Source organism: Syngnathus typhle, linkage group LG9 (genome assembly GCF_033458585.1).
Source record: "Syngnathus typhle isolate RoL2023-S1 ecotype Sweden linkage group LG9, RoL_Styp_1.0, whole genome shotgun sequence".
Lineage (NCBI taxonomy): Eukaryota > Metazoa > Chordata > Actinopteri > Syngnathiformes > Syngnathidae > Syngnathus > Syngnathus typhle.
The window spans coordinates 5,947,107-5,967,367 of NC_083746.1; the positions used below are offsets into that span (position 1 = coordinate 5,947,107).

General features: G+C 43.1%; 2 protein-coding genes across 2 annotated transcripts; one reads left to right on the plus strand and one right to left on the minus strand.

Moving 5' to 3' along the window:
- On the plus strand, positions 1–3,233 carry u2af1 (U2 small nuclear RNA auxiliary factor 1). Its single transcript, XM_061286564.1, has 8 exons — positions 1–117; positions 964–1,051; positions 1,161–1,227; positions 1,321–1,370; positions 1,466–1,564; positions 1,632–1,765; positions 2,608–2,703; positions 2,841–3,233. The coding sequence occupies exons 1-8, from the start codon at positions 74–76 to the stop codon at positions 3,010–3,012; spliced, it is 750 nt and encodes a 249-aa protein (XP_061142548.1). The 5' UTR covers positions 1–73; the 3' UTR covers positions 3,013–3,233.
- An 8,627-nt stretch (positions 3,234–11,860) lies between these two features.
- Positions 11,861–19,770, minus strand: sik1 (salt-inducible kinase 1). Its single transcript, XM_061287213.1, has 14 exons — positions 19,578–19,770; positions 18,607–18,803; positions 18,398–18,514; positions 17,027–17,090; positions 16,416–16,577; positions 15,774–15,898; positions 15,566–15,689; positions 15,281–15,501; positions 15,044–15,193; positions 14,863–14,967; positions 14,552–14,777; positions 14,210–14,467; positions 13,889–14,078; positions 11,861–13,779 (listed from the first exon to the last, which is right to left on the minus strand). Exons 2-14 carry the CDS (start codon positions 18,760–18,762, stop codon positions 13,314–13,316), a joined length of 2,364 nt encoding a protein of 787 aa, XP_061143197.1. The 5' UTR covers positions 18,763–18,803; positions 19,578–19,770; the 3' UTR covers positions 11,861–13,313.
- Positions 19,771–20,261: the final 491 nt, after the last annotated feature.

Genomic DNA, 20,261 nt, shown 5'->3' on the forward strand with positions numbered 1-20,261 from the left:
TCCTTTTTTTATTGTGAAGGGGTGGGACGGAAAAACGTGGGGTTGCTACCTGGAAGGGTATAAGCTAGCCAAGATGGCTGAGTACTTGGCGTCGATTTTTGGGACAGAGAAAGACAAGTAAGGATTTTTAAAAATAATTCGTCGTATAGTAGGGTCCATACTGTACGTTTTGTATCGATTGGTGTTCCATACATGCTTTGGTTCGGCTTCAGAGGGGCTATATCATTAACTGCTAATGCTATTGAGCGTTAGTTAGCTAGCCGGTTGGTTGGCTAGCTAGAAAATGCCGCGCTGCTATCGTTTCTTGGCCTTCAAAACCAGCATGCGAGTAGTGTTGGAATACTCCCACGAGTTGACGTTACGGGTTAAAATTATAATATCTTAATGTCTTAAATCAAGGGAAGTGGTACTTTAATGGATTGTGTGCGTAGTAGCAGAGTTCAAGACAAGTCTTTGTTTGAATGAAAACGCCGCGAAGCGTGCTATGTAGCATCTCGATCCCGATCCAATATCAGTTCGGCGTATGAGACACAACAATGTGTGCTGTGACCCAAAACTGATTTAAATTTGCATCCCGATCCAATATCAGTTCGGCGTAGGAGACACAACAATGGGTGCTGTAACCCAAAAGGGATTTAAATTGGAGTCTATTTCTCAATTGTAGATTTTGAACTGTAATATTGAAACGAAGGCTAACTAAGTAATCCACTTTTCTTGCTCACTTTCAGTGGCAATGTTACACACTCAATAGATTTAATCAATATATATTTTTCATTTTATTATTTTTTTCACACTTTTGATTTGAGATCATTATAATTATGGAGGTCAGCGTATGCACGCAATACAGCGCCTCGCAGAAGCCTGCATTTTGAACTGACGACTTCTAGAACATTCCTAGGAATATTGGTGACCCCTGTTTCTAATTCAAACTAATGCTGGACGTTTGTGTGCTTCTTTCCCCAGAGTAAATTGCTCCTTCTACTTTAAAATTGGTGCCTGTCGACATGGGGACCGTTGTTCCAGATTACACAATAAACCAACTTTCAGCCAGGTAAAGTCCTTTTATCGGTTCCAGCAAATATACTATTGCATCAGACACACCTGCAGAATCTAAGGAGATCTGATGCAAATGTTGTGATTTTGTGCGCCTTGGGTTTCAGACCATCGCCCTCCTGAACATTTACCGCAATCCTCAGAACAGCGCCCAGTCTGCTGATGGCCTCACCTGTAAGTGTCCTGATTTATAGAATGATGATAATAAATGCATTTAAATTCAGTGCTGGCATGTGTCTTATAGTCATTCTCCGTTGTGTCCACTAGGTGCCATCAGTGACATGGAAATGCAGGAGCACTATGATGAGTTTTTTGAGGTAAGAATGGTTTCCAAATTGTTGCTTTTCAGTGCATCTACTCCTCTTAGTACCCAGATAAAATGCTCTGGTTGCTCCGCCTGTCGTGCTCTTAGGAGGTCTTCACAGAAATGGAGGAGAAGTATGGCGAGGTGGAGGAAATGAACGTGTGCGACAACCTGGGAGACCACCTTGTGGGAAACGTGTATGTGAAGGTTGGTGTCCAGTCGCCTTTTTTACCTGTCGTCCCTTTTTTTTTAAGTCATCATTGTTTCCTTGTAGTTCCGTTGTGAAGAGGATGCCGAGAAGGCAGTGATTGACTTGAACAATCGCTGGTTCAACGGACAACCCATTCACGCGGAGCTCTCTCCTGTCACAGACTTCAGGGAAGCTTGCTGTCGCCAGTATGAAATGGGGTGAGTGTGTGCGCTAAGTGGGTGGATATGGGTGGGGCACATAGTGGTAGTGCTCATCGTCACCAAGGGGCAGGCTCGGCGAAGGTCGGCCACATCCAGGTTCCGACGAGCACGAGTGAGCTGGTCCCTCACAGGGGTAACGGTTGCGAGGCGCACTGGCCAGATGAGCGGGACTGTCGTTGACTCACGCCGGTCCCAACTAATGCGCGCAGCCAGGCACGGGAAAAACAACCGATCCGAGCCAAGGTGCGGTAGAAGGATGGATTGGATGGCCAAACCTGGGATGACCCCGACCATGGCCACACATCGTTGCGGGCCAAGTCCATATTCCAAACAAAAAGAAAGAGAAATGAAGGAAAGAAAGAGAACACTGCTGGGAGGCTGCCATAAAAAAAAAAGACTTCCATGAACGGCTGGGACTTTTACAATTAAAGAGCCTTGGGGAAGAACAAATGTTTTTGCTTTAATATTTTGCAGTTTATCGGCATATTATTATTAATTAGATGATTTCAGCAGTAAAAAGTTAATAGTTCTTCTATAATCAATTTGACAATGTAATTATTTTACATGTACACGTAATACCTCTAAAAATCATTTTGCCATTTGCTGTCCACTGAAAATGACATCGCACTTGTTGAGGTTTCAGCTTGCTAACAGCACATGACTAAACTCGCAAAAGAGCTGAGCTGTCCCATTTAAGACAAGTAGATTATTGTGAAAGGCCTACACAAGCGTTACAAAACGTGCAATAAAATCAACTATGTCTGTCGCAGCAGACTTGCATGGAAGTATTTTGCTTGTCTGACAGCTGTTGTCTGTGCCCTGTATTCCTCTCGTCGCAGAGAATGCACTCGAGGCGGCTTCTGCAATTTCATGCACCTGAAGCCCATTTCACGTGAGCTGAGGAGAGAGTTGTATGGACGCCGCCGGAAGGGAGGGTACGTACGTCTAAACAGAGACCAAACTGACACGATTGCAAATTTGCTAATGGTATTGGTGCGTAGTGCAAATTATGAAGCAATCCAAATGTCTTTGCATTTGGAAACGATTGCTCATTTGTCCCTCCTCCGTGCAGTAGTCACAGGACCCGCTCACGTTCCAGAGACCGCCGATCCCGCTCAAGGGACCGAGGAGACAGAGGAGACAGAGGTGACCGCGGAGACAGAGGAGACCGAGGAGGCCGAGGGGGCGGACGCGACCACGATAGACGCCGCTCCAGAGACAGAGAGCGCTCGGGACGTTTCTGAACCATGAGCCAAGACGTCTTGCTTCCTTGTTCCAGTCTCACCAATTGCTTTTTTTTTTTTTCCCCCCCTCTCTCTCTCTCTCCTTTTTTTAAGTTTGTACCCTCCCAATTGTACTGTAGGAAGAATTGAGTGGTGCCACATGTTGAAGCTGTGACGGCTCTAAGTAACTTGTTATGCTCTAAAATGACTTTCACCCCATTAAAATTTTTATGTAACGGTGATGTATGTCATCTGTCTGCATAACCTTTTAGGCTCCATCAGTTGTCAGCTTTAATACAGTATTAAGACTCACATTTTAATTTGTGACATTTGTCCAGTTATAGTCAGAACACTCGCCATGAGTGACCCATTTGAGCAGTAAGTAGCTTTGCCAGTTCAGGGAATCAAACAAAATGCTTTTTAGCCATGCTGCAATTCTTATGATTCTTTAATGATGTGTAATTGGTAGATAAAAAGGAAAGAAATATGAGATGAATGTCTTTTCCCACCTTGACATCTTTTACAGAAACTAAGGAGAACTTTGCAGTCAAGCAACATGCACTGAGTCACATCATGGGGTGCTGGCCTCCAATAACGTCATCATTTCCCCCTCCTCTGATTGATTGGTGATGTCTAGCTGAGTTATTCAGAAAATAGATCATGATGTGCACATATGAATACATTTGCTAATAAGCACCCCCAGAGGGTGTCTTTCGTTTGCATTTTTGAAAATACATTTGGCATTTTAGAGACTTTGATTCTGAACTGCTCCAGCTATAGCTACCCTGTAACAAATGACTCGGCTGAAAGCGTAATTGACACAAATGTGTGCTTTGACACTGTCACACGGTTATCCTTCAATCAGATAATGTGATGTGCTTAAAATGATCGTGAATGAATGTGATGATTTTTTTTTTATTATTACACCCGGCCTTGCTCTTGTTTACTTTGACTGGGCTTTGACGCCACCAAAAAAGAAGAGGACAGACACGTGCAATCATTTGATGACCACAGACCCCATGCTTGTGTGCGTGCGCGCATGCTGATGAGCAGAGTATGCGAGTTCAACTCAGACGGATGACGCATGTCCGCTTCCCTCTCGGCCTTTCACGCACTCCTTTGCCTGCTGCGAAGAACTGCAGAAACGGGTGAAGTTGTTGCCTCGTAGCCGAGAGTCTCGTAAGGGCTGAAGATAAAATGAGCAGATGATGCGTTTTATCTTCAGCCCTCACGAGAAAAATGACCCCAAAACTTGCACGTAAAAAAAAAACCCTGAATTGAACAGTCTTGAGTCCATAAAGGGGGGGGGGCTTAATTTGGAGAATTTGCAATGTATTCCAGCAATGGGTTGATCAATATGTGCAAAGTGAGTGTTGAGATGCTCACATTATTCCTAATTATTCCTAATCAACAAAATAAAACTGCCAGCTATCACCAGCAACAATCCTATTGAAGATTCCCTATACCACAGGTGTCAAACTCAAGGCCTGGGGGCCCAGATAGGGCCCGCCACATCATTTTGCGGGGACTAAATACATTAATATACATGTAGCAGTCCCTGACATTTGGTTGCAGAGTAGCTAGTCAAAGTGGTCATCCACTAACAATGCTGTTACCACTAGGATGAATGACAAGTGTCAAACCCAAGGCCCCAGATACGGCCCGCCACATTTTACATGGCCCGCAAAGACAAATAGTGCATCAAATTCGCGTCATTGCTAGAATTGCAAGTTGTCTTCACTTTCAATATCTTTTTTTTTAAATATTTGACCAGTTTTTACTCGTCTGATTTGAAAACGAGTTATTTGTCAGTTTGTTTTATAGCTTTTACTGTATATAATATGAGGTGCTCCTACATTGATTTGGGTTGACAGTCATAATGGCCCTCCGAAAGAAGCTATGGCTACAATGCGGCCCGCGAAAAGTTTGACACCCCTGCCCTATACATAAATACATACACATTCCTGTGATAAAATTCCTCCTGTCATTATTTGCTTTAAAGATGTTTAAGGATGCCTCCATCTATGTAGGAAGTGCACCTGAGTTAAATCTACATATGAGTTAGTTTCTTTAACTTCCTCTGAATTCCTCAGGCAATTGTCATTTAGAGTTGTGACGTAGTGTTGCTTTCAGTGGTACTATGTAAATGGCTTCACTGTGTTTCGAATGAGACAAGGACACAAGGAGATATTACCCACCCACATCACAAACACATCCACACTTGTGTGTGAGTGACACGTCCCTGCAAGTGACACAAACGTCACCTCAGCATTCACACAGCACTCAGCTCCAGGCAGGAAGTTCGTCAGCGCTCTGTTGCCTTTGCTTATGTCACCTCGGCCTCTTGTCCCACTGTCCAATCATGTCCCCGCTATCCACACAGGTGGGGAGGGGAGGGGGCTTGGGGGTGAGGTTGAGAGGAGGAGGGGCGACCACGGCACCTGCAGTCACGACCCCGTGTCTGGGAGTTTGCGTCACATGGAGGCGGCTCTGATAACGCTTGATTGTCACGTCTATTAGTGGGGGGGGTCGCTCAATAGGAGGTGGAAATAGCTCCACTCTCTCTCTCTTTCTGTCTGACTGGAAAGAAACATTCTGTAGTGCTTGTCACCATGATGTCACACGCATTTGGCGAAAACCGGCCTATCCTACTTGACTTTTGTCCAAGATGCCAGATGCATGTATAAAATGTAAGCAAGCACAAAGAGGACATGGAAATTCCACACAAGTGGGGCCTGAGCTGAGATTCAAACCCGAAGCTCAGATCTGTAAGGCAAATGAACTGTCCTGACTTTTGGGCAGTTTTCAACTAAAACAAAAACATAATTAGTCTGCAAATTTTGCAATCTTTACATTATTGGAGTTGTGCCGTTATGCTTCACAAAAAATCCCCTTCAGTAGAGTGCAGCCGTTTGAAAATAACCTTTGAACTCTATATTATTCTCTCAAACACTTTAATCAAATAAAATCAAAGAAAATATTTTTTTCCCATGACACTGCTGTATTATATGAATATATACTCTATTATAAATAAGAATACATATTAAGTAATTTAATCATTCTATATTTTATTGACTTATTTAGTTCATTTTAGCACAAAAAACAAAATTGATACAAGGAGTCCAACCACTGACGTTTGGCTTTCCTGTTACGACAGCTAAAGTTCAGCAGCTGGTGCAGCTTTTTAAATACTTGATATTCTAGAGCCACATGACTGTGTAGGAGAAACAAATAGGAAAAAAATTCAAGTCTGCCATTTAATTTTCTCATTTTGTTTGCATCCTGAGCCTTGCTCTTTTCTATCTCCTCTGCATTTTGCAGGTTATTGACGTCCGTAGCATGTCCCCGCCCCCCATCCTGTTTGTTAGTGACCTTGCAGAGCTCCATCTTATGCAACATTCGCAGAGCTGTGTCATGACCGAGATGTCCACAGCCACTGCTACCCGACACACACAGGACAGTATTCATACAACCTCCATACTAAATTAACAAGTAAGTCCTTATAAAATGATTTTTCAAATGGTGGATTGGTTTGGCTTTTTAACTGTGTAACAGGAAAGTCGGATATCAAGTTTGTAATGAGTATGGATATTTAGTGGAACTGCGGTCATAATGCTGTTTGAAAGAGAATAGTTTCAGAATAAGCCCAAACATTTCATCCAGAAAATCCCCTTGCATCTCTGGTTAAAAAAATGCAATTTGTTGATTAGTGTTATTTTTGTAAACTTGGAGTCCCCCTTCTCTCCATCCCCCCACCTTCAAAATCCTATGTACGGCCCTGGAGGCAGAACAAAACATAAAAGGACATAAGACAATAAAAGGACATAAGACAATAAAAGGATAGACAAAGTGGCCCCACAGCTCGTGATTGCTTCTTAATCAACATCAACACACAGATGTTATCTGGAGTTCTTGCAGAGGCACGAGGACAGAGCATCAAATATATATTATGAGCAATTGTGCATCCTCAGCGTTTTATGACTGTCACATTAAAGTGTCACCCTCCAAAGACTTGCAGCGACACATGTTTGTAGATTTGAAGAATTGTTATGGTGACTCAGGATTTTCCATCCTGAGAGCCCCTATCGTCCCTATTACCCCCCCCCCCCATCTCCTACGTCAATGCATGCAGACAGCTGGGTCACCGGGTTTTCCAGCTCAAAGAGCCGTGAGAGCTGCAGCCAGCTGGTTTTGCTCGCTCACTTTTTACAGGCTCGTGATCGCAGCCCGTATGATCACGATCACAGGGTTTGTCTGCGACGGGTGTTGAGTATAAAATAAAATAACCAAAACATCACCCATAAAGCAGTCATCAGAAATTGATTTTAATCTTGCTCCAGCAAAGGAACCATATTTGGTCACTTAAGTGAGTGTTTGCAATGAAACCCGAAAGACTTGTTGTAAGACAGAAGAACCACTACAATTGTCTTGACCAATAAGTGATATCTATTAGAGGTGCAATAATTAATCATCAACTAATTGACTGTCAAATTAATTGGTCTTATTTTGACAGTCAATTAATCTATTATAGACCTTGTTAAATTTGAAATTGTCCACATTCAATGAATTTCAGCCTCTCAACAGTAAATACTCTCAAATTTCTACAGTCATATAGCAGACTGGTTCTGTTTTTCAAATTAAATCATTTGCCAATGTTTACTTTTAAGTTGGAGAACAATGATCAACATTTTTGTTTTTCAGTTTCCCGCCAGCCAGAGATAATGAATAGCTCCATAAAGGACAGCAAGGGTTCACCAGAATGTAATTTGGGCGTCTTTTGGCCACAATAGTATTGTTGTGGAAAATTATTAAATTTACCAAATATTCACATAGGATTTGGCCTGTCGGCAGCAATAAACTAGGAAATAACTCATGAGCTTGGTCCTTGAGAATTAGAGCGTTATCACAGTGATCTGATGGGAAGAGTTCCAACATGAAAATAAAAAAGAAGAGAAAATAGACTCATATCCCAGGGCACAGGCTCCTAATTACTTCAACAAATCCCAAAAGAGACTCCATGACGAGATGTTCTGGCTCAAATCACTCATGCTCACTGCTGCCAATGCACATCGTCATTTTGTTCTCCGGATGGTTGTGCCAACATGACACACTTAGGGGAGAACAAAACCATGGACATTCTGCACACTACACGTATGATGTAATGATGACCTTGTGCAGAGGAATACAGATGAACAAAAAAATTGCAAATCCTCCTCGTGAATCACTTTAATGTGAGACCGTCACATGGACCTAAAACTGCCAACCTATATTGCATTGCAAGTATTACTTCAACGTGTTCATTAATGTTGTAGTAAAAAAAGCAAATATTTGCCTCCCAACACTATGTTAGTAATCCTCTCTGCAGACACACACACACATGCTCACGTAACAACCATGTGGCGTGACGGTTTCTGGTGTCACTTAATCGCAACGTAAGTCGAGTGAGGCACCTGCCATGACCCCGAGTTTCCTCTTCTGATAGTCATGTGTCACACGGGATGCAATTAGAGGCCCACACCACTAGTGACGTGCCATAACGTATCATAGAGGTTTTTCTTCACTTTTTAACATTCATGCTTATCATACAAGTGTGATAAGTTCAATCAATCAATCAATCAATCAATCAATGCAAAAGGGAGCATATATTTAAATTAAACAATAAAGGGCCTAAAATTGAGCCCTGGGGCACACCACATGTTAATTCATGGCTTTTGAGGAACATGCATTCAAACGTAACCCAAATGTTAACCTATGTCTATGTTGACGCTGGTGTCTTTCAAAAATGTTTCCACATAGTCCACAAAAGTGCATTGTGATTTTGAATTATGAGTCTCAAAGGCCAAAGAAATGCACCAATTTAAGCTCTCTTATGGATCTCCAGCCAATGTATAAATACATAAATAGCTGCAGATATGTCTTCAATAAGCCGAATAGTTTGAAGCTGGGATGGTTTGAAGCTTTTGAGAAACATGTCTCCCAAAATGAGCTGGCAGCAGTTGGCCGTGTGTTAAATACGCAGCTGTCTACCAGTGGCTTGAGTTACACGAATGAAAGATGAAGCGCTCCATCAGGAGTGTAGAAAGACAATCTGCAAAGGAGAGCTAAATCGAAACACCGTTGCTCGGCTGAGTGGGCAGCAGCCATAATGGAAAGGAATGCCTGTCAAGGAATGCTCATGGAGCTGCTGTGCAATATTAACAGAGGCCCGACGTGCGTCATAGCACTCACAGATGACAGCCCGGTGTGTGTGTGTGTGTGTGTGTGTGTGAGAGAGAGAGATCTGCCATTACTGTGCTCCAGTAAGCTGATGTATGCAGTGTCCTAATTACAAGTCTGTGCATGCACTTCATCCCAAAGTGTAGGTTGACTACTTAGTGACAGATGGGAACGTTAAAAGCACCCAAAATGATTGATTTGTTGTTCTGAAGTGAGCACTGTGCTTGACAAAAGCCTGCCCTCTGAACTACAATGATTGTCCAAAAGGGAGAGTCAAGTCGAAAACGTTCTCCATATTTATATTTTATAAAAATAAAATGACATAATTAAGAAGACTAATGAATAAATTGTTAATAATCAACTTGATTAATGATATCACATATTGCTGGTGTCGGCCGGAATCCTCGTATCTGCGAAACCTCGAGACCTAAAAAATAGATCTTTAGTTTGACCATTAGCATTGCATCGTGAAAACGCCTGAATTACTATAACGCCACGGAAACATGCATGTACGCATCCAAAATAATCAGGCGAAGCTTCATCATACAACAAAACAATGACCTAAGACACACTGCCAACAAATGTCAAAGGTCTTGGAAGGGACAAGACAATCACCGCACCTAAACTCAATAGAGCATGCATTTTACTTCCTGAAGAGGATAAACTCTCAGAAACAAAGAAGGACTGAAAAAGGCAGCAGTAAATGTTTGATAAAGCATTTGAAATAAATGAAGCAAACAGTTTGGTGAAGTCAATGTTTTCCAGGCTCAATGCAGTTTTTCAAGTGGCTAAGTTCCAGTACTCACTAAAAAAAGTGGGTGGCTTCAAACAAAAGGTGCTCTGTCCTGAGTTATTCAACACAGTTGTACATCCCAAGAAAGAAAAGCTGGAATTCTGAACTTTTGTGCGATACTCATCTTTTGATCCAGTTGTCTCCAGTATTGAAAAAAAAAAAAAAAACCCTGAAAAAAAAGCTGTTCCAATACTTTTGGATGGGACTGTAAGTTAAGACACTATTGTATGAGTGTATTGGTGAGCCTTTTCGGTATTTCACAGACATCAAGGAGCTATTAAGAAAACAATGATGCAACATCAGCTGCAAATACAAACTCACACAATCAGAATTGTCGGGAAGTCGGCCATCGAGCTGTGTCAGATAAGTGCGCCGCTAATTGGGCCTACGTGAGGGGGGAAAGGAGACACATGCGTCACGCCGCATAATGGAGCTCTTTGACAGGAAGAGAATGAATGCGGTGCGCGGAGGGCCGTAGCAAAGTCAACAAACAAGCTCAGCGGGACTTTCTGTTCACACAGCTTGGGAAATAGTTTCCATTTAGGGGACATTTTCTAGAAAAGTGACATTTTAATTGCTCACGTCCTAATTCAAAAAAATCTAGGTAGTTTCCCTAACACTGGGTAGCTGTTGATTTGGAGCATAATTTTATCCAAGGTTGGGTTAATTAGTTTGACCCAGCAGGTTGAGATTGGAATGCTAAAGAGCTGAATAGGCTTGTCATTTCTGAAAATGAAATGTAATGTTCTTGATAACTAGCTAACTGATTTTTGGTAGCTTTAACTCATCAGTATAAGAAGTTATTATGACTTTAGATTTTAGACCCAAAGTTGGTTTGTGACATGCCTGCTCAAGCATCAAGTGTGAAATAACATAACTCGTGACTTCTTTTTTTAAACACTCGGAAAATCAAAAAGGGAAGTGAGAAATTTCATTATGGTGTGGCGTTCTCTTACATTTGAACAGATAAACATCCCGAGACATAAGAAAAGCTGTAATTCTTTAGAATGCAACACGCTCATAATACATTCAGTGGATTGTGGATTTTTGACTTCACCAAGCGAACTGACATTGCATATCTATAAATGAAACAATTACTTGTCAAAATGACTTTCTACATATCGCATATTACAGTTACAATTTGAGATATAGATACGGATACAATTTTAGGTTGGATATTCTTCGTCATCAAGAACTAGATGTCACCTAAATGCACAGAAACTAATGGCTACACAGAGTCAACAGCAAATAAACATAAAAAAAAACCCTGCAAACTACAACTGCTTATAGATATCTTGAACTAAAACTCCTCAACTCACTTCAACGGAGTCCCTTGGCCCCGCGATGACACCTTCACTGGTTATGTGAATGACTCGTGACATTGCCCCTCATGACTTGTCGACATCCCCGCATCTTCATGCATTCCTAAAGATGTTATATGAATAGGCCAACAGATGAGATCACAGCGGGCAATGGCGGTGGGATGTGTTTGTCAACACGCGCTGTCCGAGTTTGAATTTGGGTTACCAGGCAGTTTTATAATTTCTCCTAAATGAAAACAAAGCTGTGTGTATTCATGCTGGATGCATGGAGCTGATAAATAAATAAGGTAACAAGGTAACAAGGCACAAGCTACACACATAATGAAAATTACAATACATACTAGTGTTACGTGTAAAGTTTCATTATTCTGGTACATACTCATGATGAGTTTTAATGCGGACACTTAATAGCGATATTGACAACTCTATTTAAAAAAAAAAAAAGAAAAAGGGGTAAAAATGGTTGGACAACCCCTGGCTGAATGAACCAGACTGCTAATGAAATACTCGCAATGATGAAATAAATTTCAACCACAGATCATTTAGGAAGTGAACTTTATTCAAATAAATAGCACATAAATAAACAATCTTTCCTTATTCTCATACACACAAGCACAGACGGCCAGTCAAGTAACAAATCAGGAAAACAAACAAACTTGAAATACTTCTTATTATCCAAAAATGTTATCAAAAAGGGTCACGCTGCATCAAGTCGTAGTGTTTCAGTCGCTCGGGACCATTCTTTTTGCACAACAAATACAACTTGAAGCCATTTTAGCAATAGGAAATATGTGCAATCCCGTTTTTTTGCTTACATAACAAGGTCAAAGAGGAGCTCAAACATTGTACATTTGTTCAGATAAAAAGGCACACGTGTTAGTAGTGAGTGCAAAACAACCCGCAGCATCAACACTACAATGTTTTTCCAACATGGAAGTTGAAATAAAAACATATTCATGAAAAGTATGTCAGTTCTTTTCATTTTTTTTTTTTTTTAGATTGATTCACTTGCTTCTACACATTGTTGCTGGGTACAGTATATTGCTAGATTGTCAAAGTACCAGCCGAAGCTATTACGACAAGCAGCTTTAAGATTTGGTGGCCGCCCGAGCTTAACGTCACTTTGGTTGAGTAACATGCTACACGTGGACAACTCAGTAGTGTGTATCACTGATTCTAGTCGGCTCTTTGGTAGCAAAAAAAAAAACTTCGATATAGTCTAACATAAGACGTACCTATGCATTTGCCAACCGTCTCCCCATGGAATTATTGCACTGTTCCCGCAGTTTCGGGATGGACTGATATTTCCTTAAGATGGCAGAATTTCTTTCAGAATTCTCTACTTCCATATCAGTGGAAACATTGAGCAGAATAGTTGGTCTTCATTTTAGTATCGCTAACTTTTCCATCGTTGTAGCTGGAGTGTGTCCGAGGTTTGATGGGGTTCTTCCATCAATGGAGCTTGCTTCTGCAAATAACAGAAAGAGGCCTTCCCGAAAACTGCTGAGTTATTTGAGATTCAAAGGAGAACTAAAGGAGTATTCTTGTAGATGGATACTTTAGTGCACATGGTGTATTGCGGAGGCCGAGGGTCTGACTACTTCCTGGATGCTAGGTAGTTGTGCTTGTCTCGTGCCACAGTCTTTTGAGGTAAAAAAAAAAAAAAAAGGAAAAAAAAAAGCAGCATTTGCACAGGTTAAACATCTTGAAGAAAAAAAAATCACAGTTTCATCCAACATATTAGCCGTTCTGTGTTAAGTGAAATGTGTCTCTGTAGAGAAAAAAAGGCGAACTAAGTGGGAGCGGATCATAAGGAAGTGAAATGTTTTGGCCCTCGCTCCAGTCATGTGTTGGACGGTGTCTTCCTGTTTTTGTACAGCATGGAAAAAGTCTGTTATTGCATTCGTGTAACCTTGTGCACAGTTTGGTTATTGCTCTTATAGCTTATATGATAGCAAAAGCTTAGCTTGCTTCATTGCGCTATTGTTTCTCTACTTGACCATCACGCAGTTGCTCAGTTGCGTCTGACCCGTCAGAACCAGGTCCTGCATGTCAGGTTCAGCTCCGGATGGCGGGGCCATGGCCCAGGCGGTGGGATATTGGACAGGGGCCGGCTGTTGCTGCAGGCCAGTGTGGTGGTGGTGGTGGTGGTGGTGGTGCGGGCTGATGTGTAGACGGGCCTCCAGGAGGTAAGCAGCGGAGGCTACGGGAGACAAAGAGGTGGTCTCCAGGCCATGCTGCCAGAGGCCACGAGGCAGGCCCAGCGGCTGAGGAGGGGGCAGTGGCTTGCTCTGAAGGTGGGATGGCGCCTCGAATAAAGAAGATGAAGCAAATACTGAAGATGGCGGAGGTGAGGGTGACTGGTGCTGGGACAGAAACAGCAAAGGATTCTGGGTGGGTCCTGATGGAGTGTTCTGGACCTGAGCTTTGTGGGACTGGTGCTGGATTTGGAGCATCCTGTGAGAAATATAGTACAAGGGCAGTTTGAGTGTTTGACCTGATAACACTGTTTTGACCAATTACGGGAAGGTCTGGAAAACGTAAAAAGTATTTTTCTATGTCTCACCGTTGTTGGTGCAGCACCTCCTCTAGCATGCTGCGGTGTTCAGATAGGGCGGGGCCCAGGGACCCTCGGCTGCCCCGGTTGGAGGACGGAGGTGACGCCACCGGCCTCGTCAGACCCTTGATCTTGTTCAATCCCAGGAGCCCTTTGGTGCGAGTGTTTTTCCTCAGCTGCTGCCGGAAAGCTTTGAGGCCTGCAGAGAGGCATGGGAATGTGTTACACAATACCGTCTTGTGATCCGACAAGGTTCAGGCACGAGAAAAATCAGGTTCGGTCAGGGGAAAGGGAAAGAAATGACCCCGTTTGAATGTTCTCTTATGGTACCTTGTGTCAGGGAGGTGTCAGAGGCCCTGCGACCCTCCTGGAAACTGGCTGCAGGAAGGCTGCCCTGGATTTGGGGCAGGAGGTGTGAGGAGAGGGCCAGGGGGGCGCCAGCAGGCAGGAGGCCTCCCTCTTTAGCACCGCAGGAAGGAGGTGTTGACACGTTGCCACCCATGGGAGCCTGCAGAGGCCCGGTAGGACTGGAGGACGACTTCAGGCAACTGTCAGAAGATGCACCGTCCGAGGGACTGACAACGATACCTGTTAGATAGACGGATAGAAAGAAATTAATATCAAAAGAGTAAACTCGTTCTGCATTTCAGCAACCTTGAGAGAATTGCTTACATGGAGGGTTGCACTGGTGAAAGCGTGCGGACACCTCGGCCAGAGTGTGCCGGCGTGAGGTGGTGGTGGGGGGCAGCAGCGGACTAACGCTCTGCGCCGCCTCCTCTTCCTCCAGGTCGCGGGGCCGCACCTCCTCGCTGATGCTAGTCTCCAGCAGGCTGTTAGGGGAAATGGAGCGGTTCCACAGCAGCCTGTTGAAGCTGGCCTCCACCGGGAAGACAATGCGCTGGAGAAGATAAGATCAGTTTAGATACACCTTTGGTGGTGAAAATGTTGATCACAATCCGTGTCCTCTTATTGTTGATATTTACCTGGAACAATCCACCTTGATCGCACTCCATCTCCGAGTAGATTGGAGGAATGGTTGGAATGGAGAATGCTGCTGTTCTCAAGTTCTCTGCCTTCAGGATGACTTGCTGCAAATCGGAGAACCTCCATCAGCGACACCGATGAAATCCCAACGTTTCTCGTAGGAGTGGGAAGAAAACTCACCTCTGCTCCGGTGGTGTCGGAGATGCTCCTCTGCCTTTGGTTCCAGCTTCCGCACTGACGGCTCAGCTGCTGGTTGCGATGCTCTTTGACCCTCTCCAGTAGCAGGTAGTAGATGGCTGAGAAGTGATTGTAGCTACTGCTCTGTAAAGACTTGAGATGAAACAGTCAAGTTAGCTTCTACTTGTTTATTTGATATATTTTGTTGTATATTGCGCTGGGTACTTTGAAATTGCTCACCTCGATGGTCCTTTGGCGTTCGATCCCAAGGGTGTTCATGATCCCCAGCACAGGTTCACTATAGTCCCCAAGGTTGGAGTTGTAATCCGTCAGAGAGTGACTCAAAGTCTGGTGGGCGGCCGTGGGGTCCGCCAGCATCCAGCGGTGCTGCTTGATCTGGGCCACGCTGATCCTCTTTGCTGGGTCCACCACCAGCATCTTGCGGATGAGGTTTTCACAGTCTGGAGAAATTGTTTGGGAATTAAAACCAGGACCGATTGCATTGTGGTGGTAATTCAAAGCTACCTTGGGACATGAAGAAGGGGATTCTGAAGCGTCCCTCAGTGACCCTTTGCCTGAGCGTAGGAAGGCTGGGACCGTCGAAGGGAAGGGAGCCACAAACCAGCACGTAGAGCACCACACCGAGGCTCTGCCAGGAAGAAATACACAATCATCAAGATTAGAACAAAAGGTATTTGGAGTCTAGTTTCTATTTTCCAAACTAAGAACTTACCCAAATGTCCAATTGAGGTCCTTCATACTCTTTGCCTTCAAAAACTTCAGGTGCTGCGTACGGGGGGCTGCCACACCATGTCGACAGGGGCTCCCCTGCATTGTAGAAGTTACCGAATCCAAAGTCTACCAAAACACGCACAAAAAAAAAGATGATTTAATTGGAATTGCTGCACTCTGGATCCAAATAATGATACAAATATATAATTTTAAAATAGCAATTCAAACTCCCTCATTTATTTATCAACTCGATTTATTTCTGCATCCAAGTACAGAACGTACATTTTAGTCAGTAAATCAACCAATCAGGAGTTGACTTGTTTTATCTCAGAGGCTTAATTCTTCAAACTTATCAAGGACATCTTAGACAATTGTACTCTTCCATCATTGTACAAACAGTTGAGAGAACAATACTCTTTTTTTGTTCTTAGAGCCACTGAACTCAGCTTGTTTGTGGACCGGATTACATCACTCGCCTGTGCCTGGAACGCCATGTTCTCTACATGTGCTGACGTAACTGCGGTCAGCGAACGCAGCGTTATCACACTTACGGTGCAGCAATTACGAGGCTCTCTTCACGAGATGCTTAGCATGAAACGATTTGAAATAACGTGAAGGGAACAAGAGGTCGTAGAGGACGTACCGGCCAGTTTGATGTTCATGTTAGCGTCGAGCAGCAGATTCTCGGTTTTGAGGTCACGGTGGACGATGTGGTGCCGGTGACAGTAGTCGACTGCCGTGAGAATCTGCCAAAATTTCTTCCGCGCTTCTGTTTCGTTCATGCGGCCGTTTGAGGTCAGGTGATCTGGAAAGAAGAGAAGGATGTTTTTTCAGTAAACGTTGCTTGTTATTGAAATTCCCAGTTGATTAAATTCACCCCCAATATGCCAATCCGAACATCGTGTACTTTGCGCATCATTTGTTTCTGTTCATTAGTCCAAAAGGCACATTTTAGGAAACAAATGTTCTCCTGCCCTCCGCATTTACATTTTTGTACTTTGATGACTTTGAAAATGAGTCATTGATGACTCCAATAAATCGCTATGATACGACACTGATTCACTATGATACTAATTGGAACTTTTAACTGTCCTTCGAATGATGTCGAAAAGGTCACAATAAACACAGCATTTTTGCCCCATGTTGTGCAATTAAAAAACATAAATAGAACGTAATATGTTGTTTTTTTCAACTACACAGAAATTCGAGTTACCGTGGCAACTGCTCAGAGATACAAAATATTCAAGAACTCACCAAACATTTCGCCGTTCTTCGCATACTCTGTCACGATATACAGCATATCTTTGGTCTCCATGACCTATAAAGAAAAACAGGAATGGTGTAAGAAAAACACCAGTAATAAACCCAAGTGGGAAATTGAAATAGTCAATAAGTTCCTTAGGCATTCTTTGGAGTGAACTTAAGAAGAGGGGTTTGATTTCTACGAAACGCTCCATGCGGTTTCAAACAGCCTCTCACGTGGCCCGACAATGTGGTCAACACCAGCCAGCTGACAAGCCAGACTGGAAAGACGCCCTTCCGGATCTTTCCAGTTTTTTAATAGAGCGCCATTATTTATCCAGAGAGCTCTCTGGGGAGGGCCACATCAGCTGAGGGTGAACGTTGCACAACAAATGGCATTTTCAATAAATAACAAAATGCAACGGAAAACTTGGACATGCGAGACTTTGAATCCTGGAGTCTGATTCTTCCTCTGAGTCTTTATCAGTGAGATAGCGCACCACTTGTGGAGGTGGAGCTGACGTCATTGCACTGGGGCACGTCAATGGTCCTCGGCGTGGACGTAAGGTCAAAGGCTAACGACATGATGCGCTTGTACCAGAACTGACTGGAACTCGATTACTCATCACTTATCCCTTATGGTTGAAACGCAAAATCAAATTTTTACGATCAAAAACTGTCACAAAAGGCTAAATAAAAATATCACAGTAAAAAAACAGAACGTGATTAAATGAAACATGTAATTTAGAACATGTTTTTTACCTTGTCTCTTTAATATGTATGTGACACATTTATTAAAGAACAATTCCAGAGTTTCTATCATTTTCTTAACGTAACCCTTTAGGCTCTGAATATAAACAACAAAGAGACAATTTAGGATTGCTGAGCTGCTTACAACTGGGAGACCTTTAATTAATAATCCTCCAAATTAAGTCGCAAAAAAACCCAGCAAAAGGCAATAAGGAAAACAAAGAAAGTTTGTTTACATGCTGGTGTGTTGCATTTCCCAAGCACCTGTCACGCAAAGCCAGCTTAGAGGATTCTCTCCACTTTAATTCTTCAATTCAATTAGCGAGGGAAAGCCTTCACGTGATGCTCAGACACATTGCACTTGGTCGAAGAGAACTCTAATTGGACTTAACACTAAGCGCCGTCAATCAATGTGACCCTCCCAATCGTACGAGCATTTTAATTACAACTACAAAAAAGAAACAATTTGAGGCATGCATTGTTGCCACTCCTTCCAAATCGCTCGCACTTGAAACATGAAGCCACTTCCTGCACTTCTGAGACTTTCTCGGAAGGTAGAACATAAATATTGTACAACAGTAACACGGCACCCACCTACCAACACACACACGTATAATGTAAAGGTAAACTCACCTGATAGAGTTTTATGATGTGGGGATGGTTGAGCAACTTCATAATCTGCACTTCTCTGTAGATTTTCTCCAAATTGGACGGGTTCAGTCGGGTCTTGTCAATAATCTTTATGGCCACCTAAGAAAATTATTCACAGGTTCAATTAGGATTTTGGATTTCACAAACGAAGCATATGTAAATGCATGTACGAGAAGAATACATCCACCAACCTGGGTTTTGGTGACTTTATGCTTTGCCAGTTTCACCACAGCAAAGTTGCCTTTGCCCAGGGTGCGAATGATCTCATAGAAGCCCACCTGCAGGGGCCTGCCCTGGGGCCCTGGGCTGGGCCGGGGCCCCCGGATGTTGTCTGACATGATCACCATGGTGCACCGATGCTGGCAGGGTATGGGATGAGGCTAGCGGGCTAATGAAATGAGGAAAAGATGTAGAGAAAATTGTTGAAGGAATGGAGTGGCTTTACAGTACACTATGGGGCAAGATAACATATAAGTTGTTTCTATTCAACACAAACACCCACATCAATACAATATGCATACACAAGACATTTTTGAACTAAACTTAAACAAACAGATGTACTAGATTTTTTCCAAAAGGCTACTGAGTTCTTCGCCACCTTGCAGTCTAGTCTTTGAACTCAACTTAAAAGAATGGATGTATTACATTTTTTTCCCCAAAAGGCTACTATGAGTTCTTCACTTAGCAGTCCAGTTGAAATAGATAAACGTAGTCGTCGCAGTAGACAACACAAAGTATGATTTTATTTTTAATTGATTTAGTGATTTATAAAAGGCGAGAGGTTCAGCATTCATGGGTGTTTTCTAGAAAAGCGCACAGTGTGGCCAATGAGCCGCACAGGTTCATCTCTGCACTAAATCTGCATCATTTTATTCAAATCGAAGCTGTACAATGTTTTTAGTATTTATATATATTTTTATTATTTTGGGGTTTTCCGCTTGCATTCTACCAATGCGGTATTCTAAAGTGATACTAGATGTATATGTTAGTCCATATGTTTGTTAATTGTTAGTTATTTGTTGCCTAAGACGGAACGGCATATAATATTATATTATATTTAAAATGAATAGAAAGGGATTAACCTCGAAACCTGCGAGCGTGACTCCGGCACATTAAAATGATTGTATGTGAAAATATAAAATATCCCAAATGTTAGGCTTACCTTACAAAGTGTACATAAATCTCCTCCTGGGGTTCTTCTCAAATAGAAGAAAGCCAGCAAAAATTGATCGCAGGAAAAACAAACCGGGAGCAATTTCTACTCCTCGCCCGTTTGAGGTGATTTGGTGCGGCTCTGTTCTGCGCCTGTGCACCGGTGCTCTCCGCCGGAATGTGGCTGAGTGATTCTCTCGGTACTCGCACAGGGAGGGAACTCCTCCTCTTCGTACGTAGCCACCGCCTCTTCCTCTCCCCCGCCCCCTCCGCCATGACAAATTGATACCCAACTCATTAACGTCACACTCACGTCAGAGAGTCGAGCCGAGTGCTCGGCAAGGCCGGGCACGAGCGCTCGGATCTGGTTGCCAGGTAACAACGCGGCTCGGGCTCCCGGTGACGTCAGCGCTGATGGAAACGTTGCTGGGAGAAGAGCGGGGTGACGTCAGTGGTAGACCACGTGATGTTTGAGGGAGGAAGGATGAAAGAGAGAGAGAGCAGAGAAAGAGAGAGCGAGCGGAAGGGAGGGATGGCGAGAGCGAAAGAGTGAGAGCGGTGACTATCAGCAGTTCACTTTACTTTCGCTTTTACCACATACTATTGTACTATTCAATAATATCTAAACATATAGTTGTTGCTGCTACAATGTCTGAACCACGAGTGGACACTTTTTTAATTCCTCTTCTGTTGT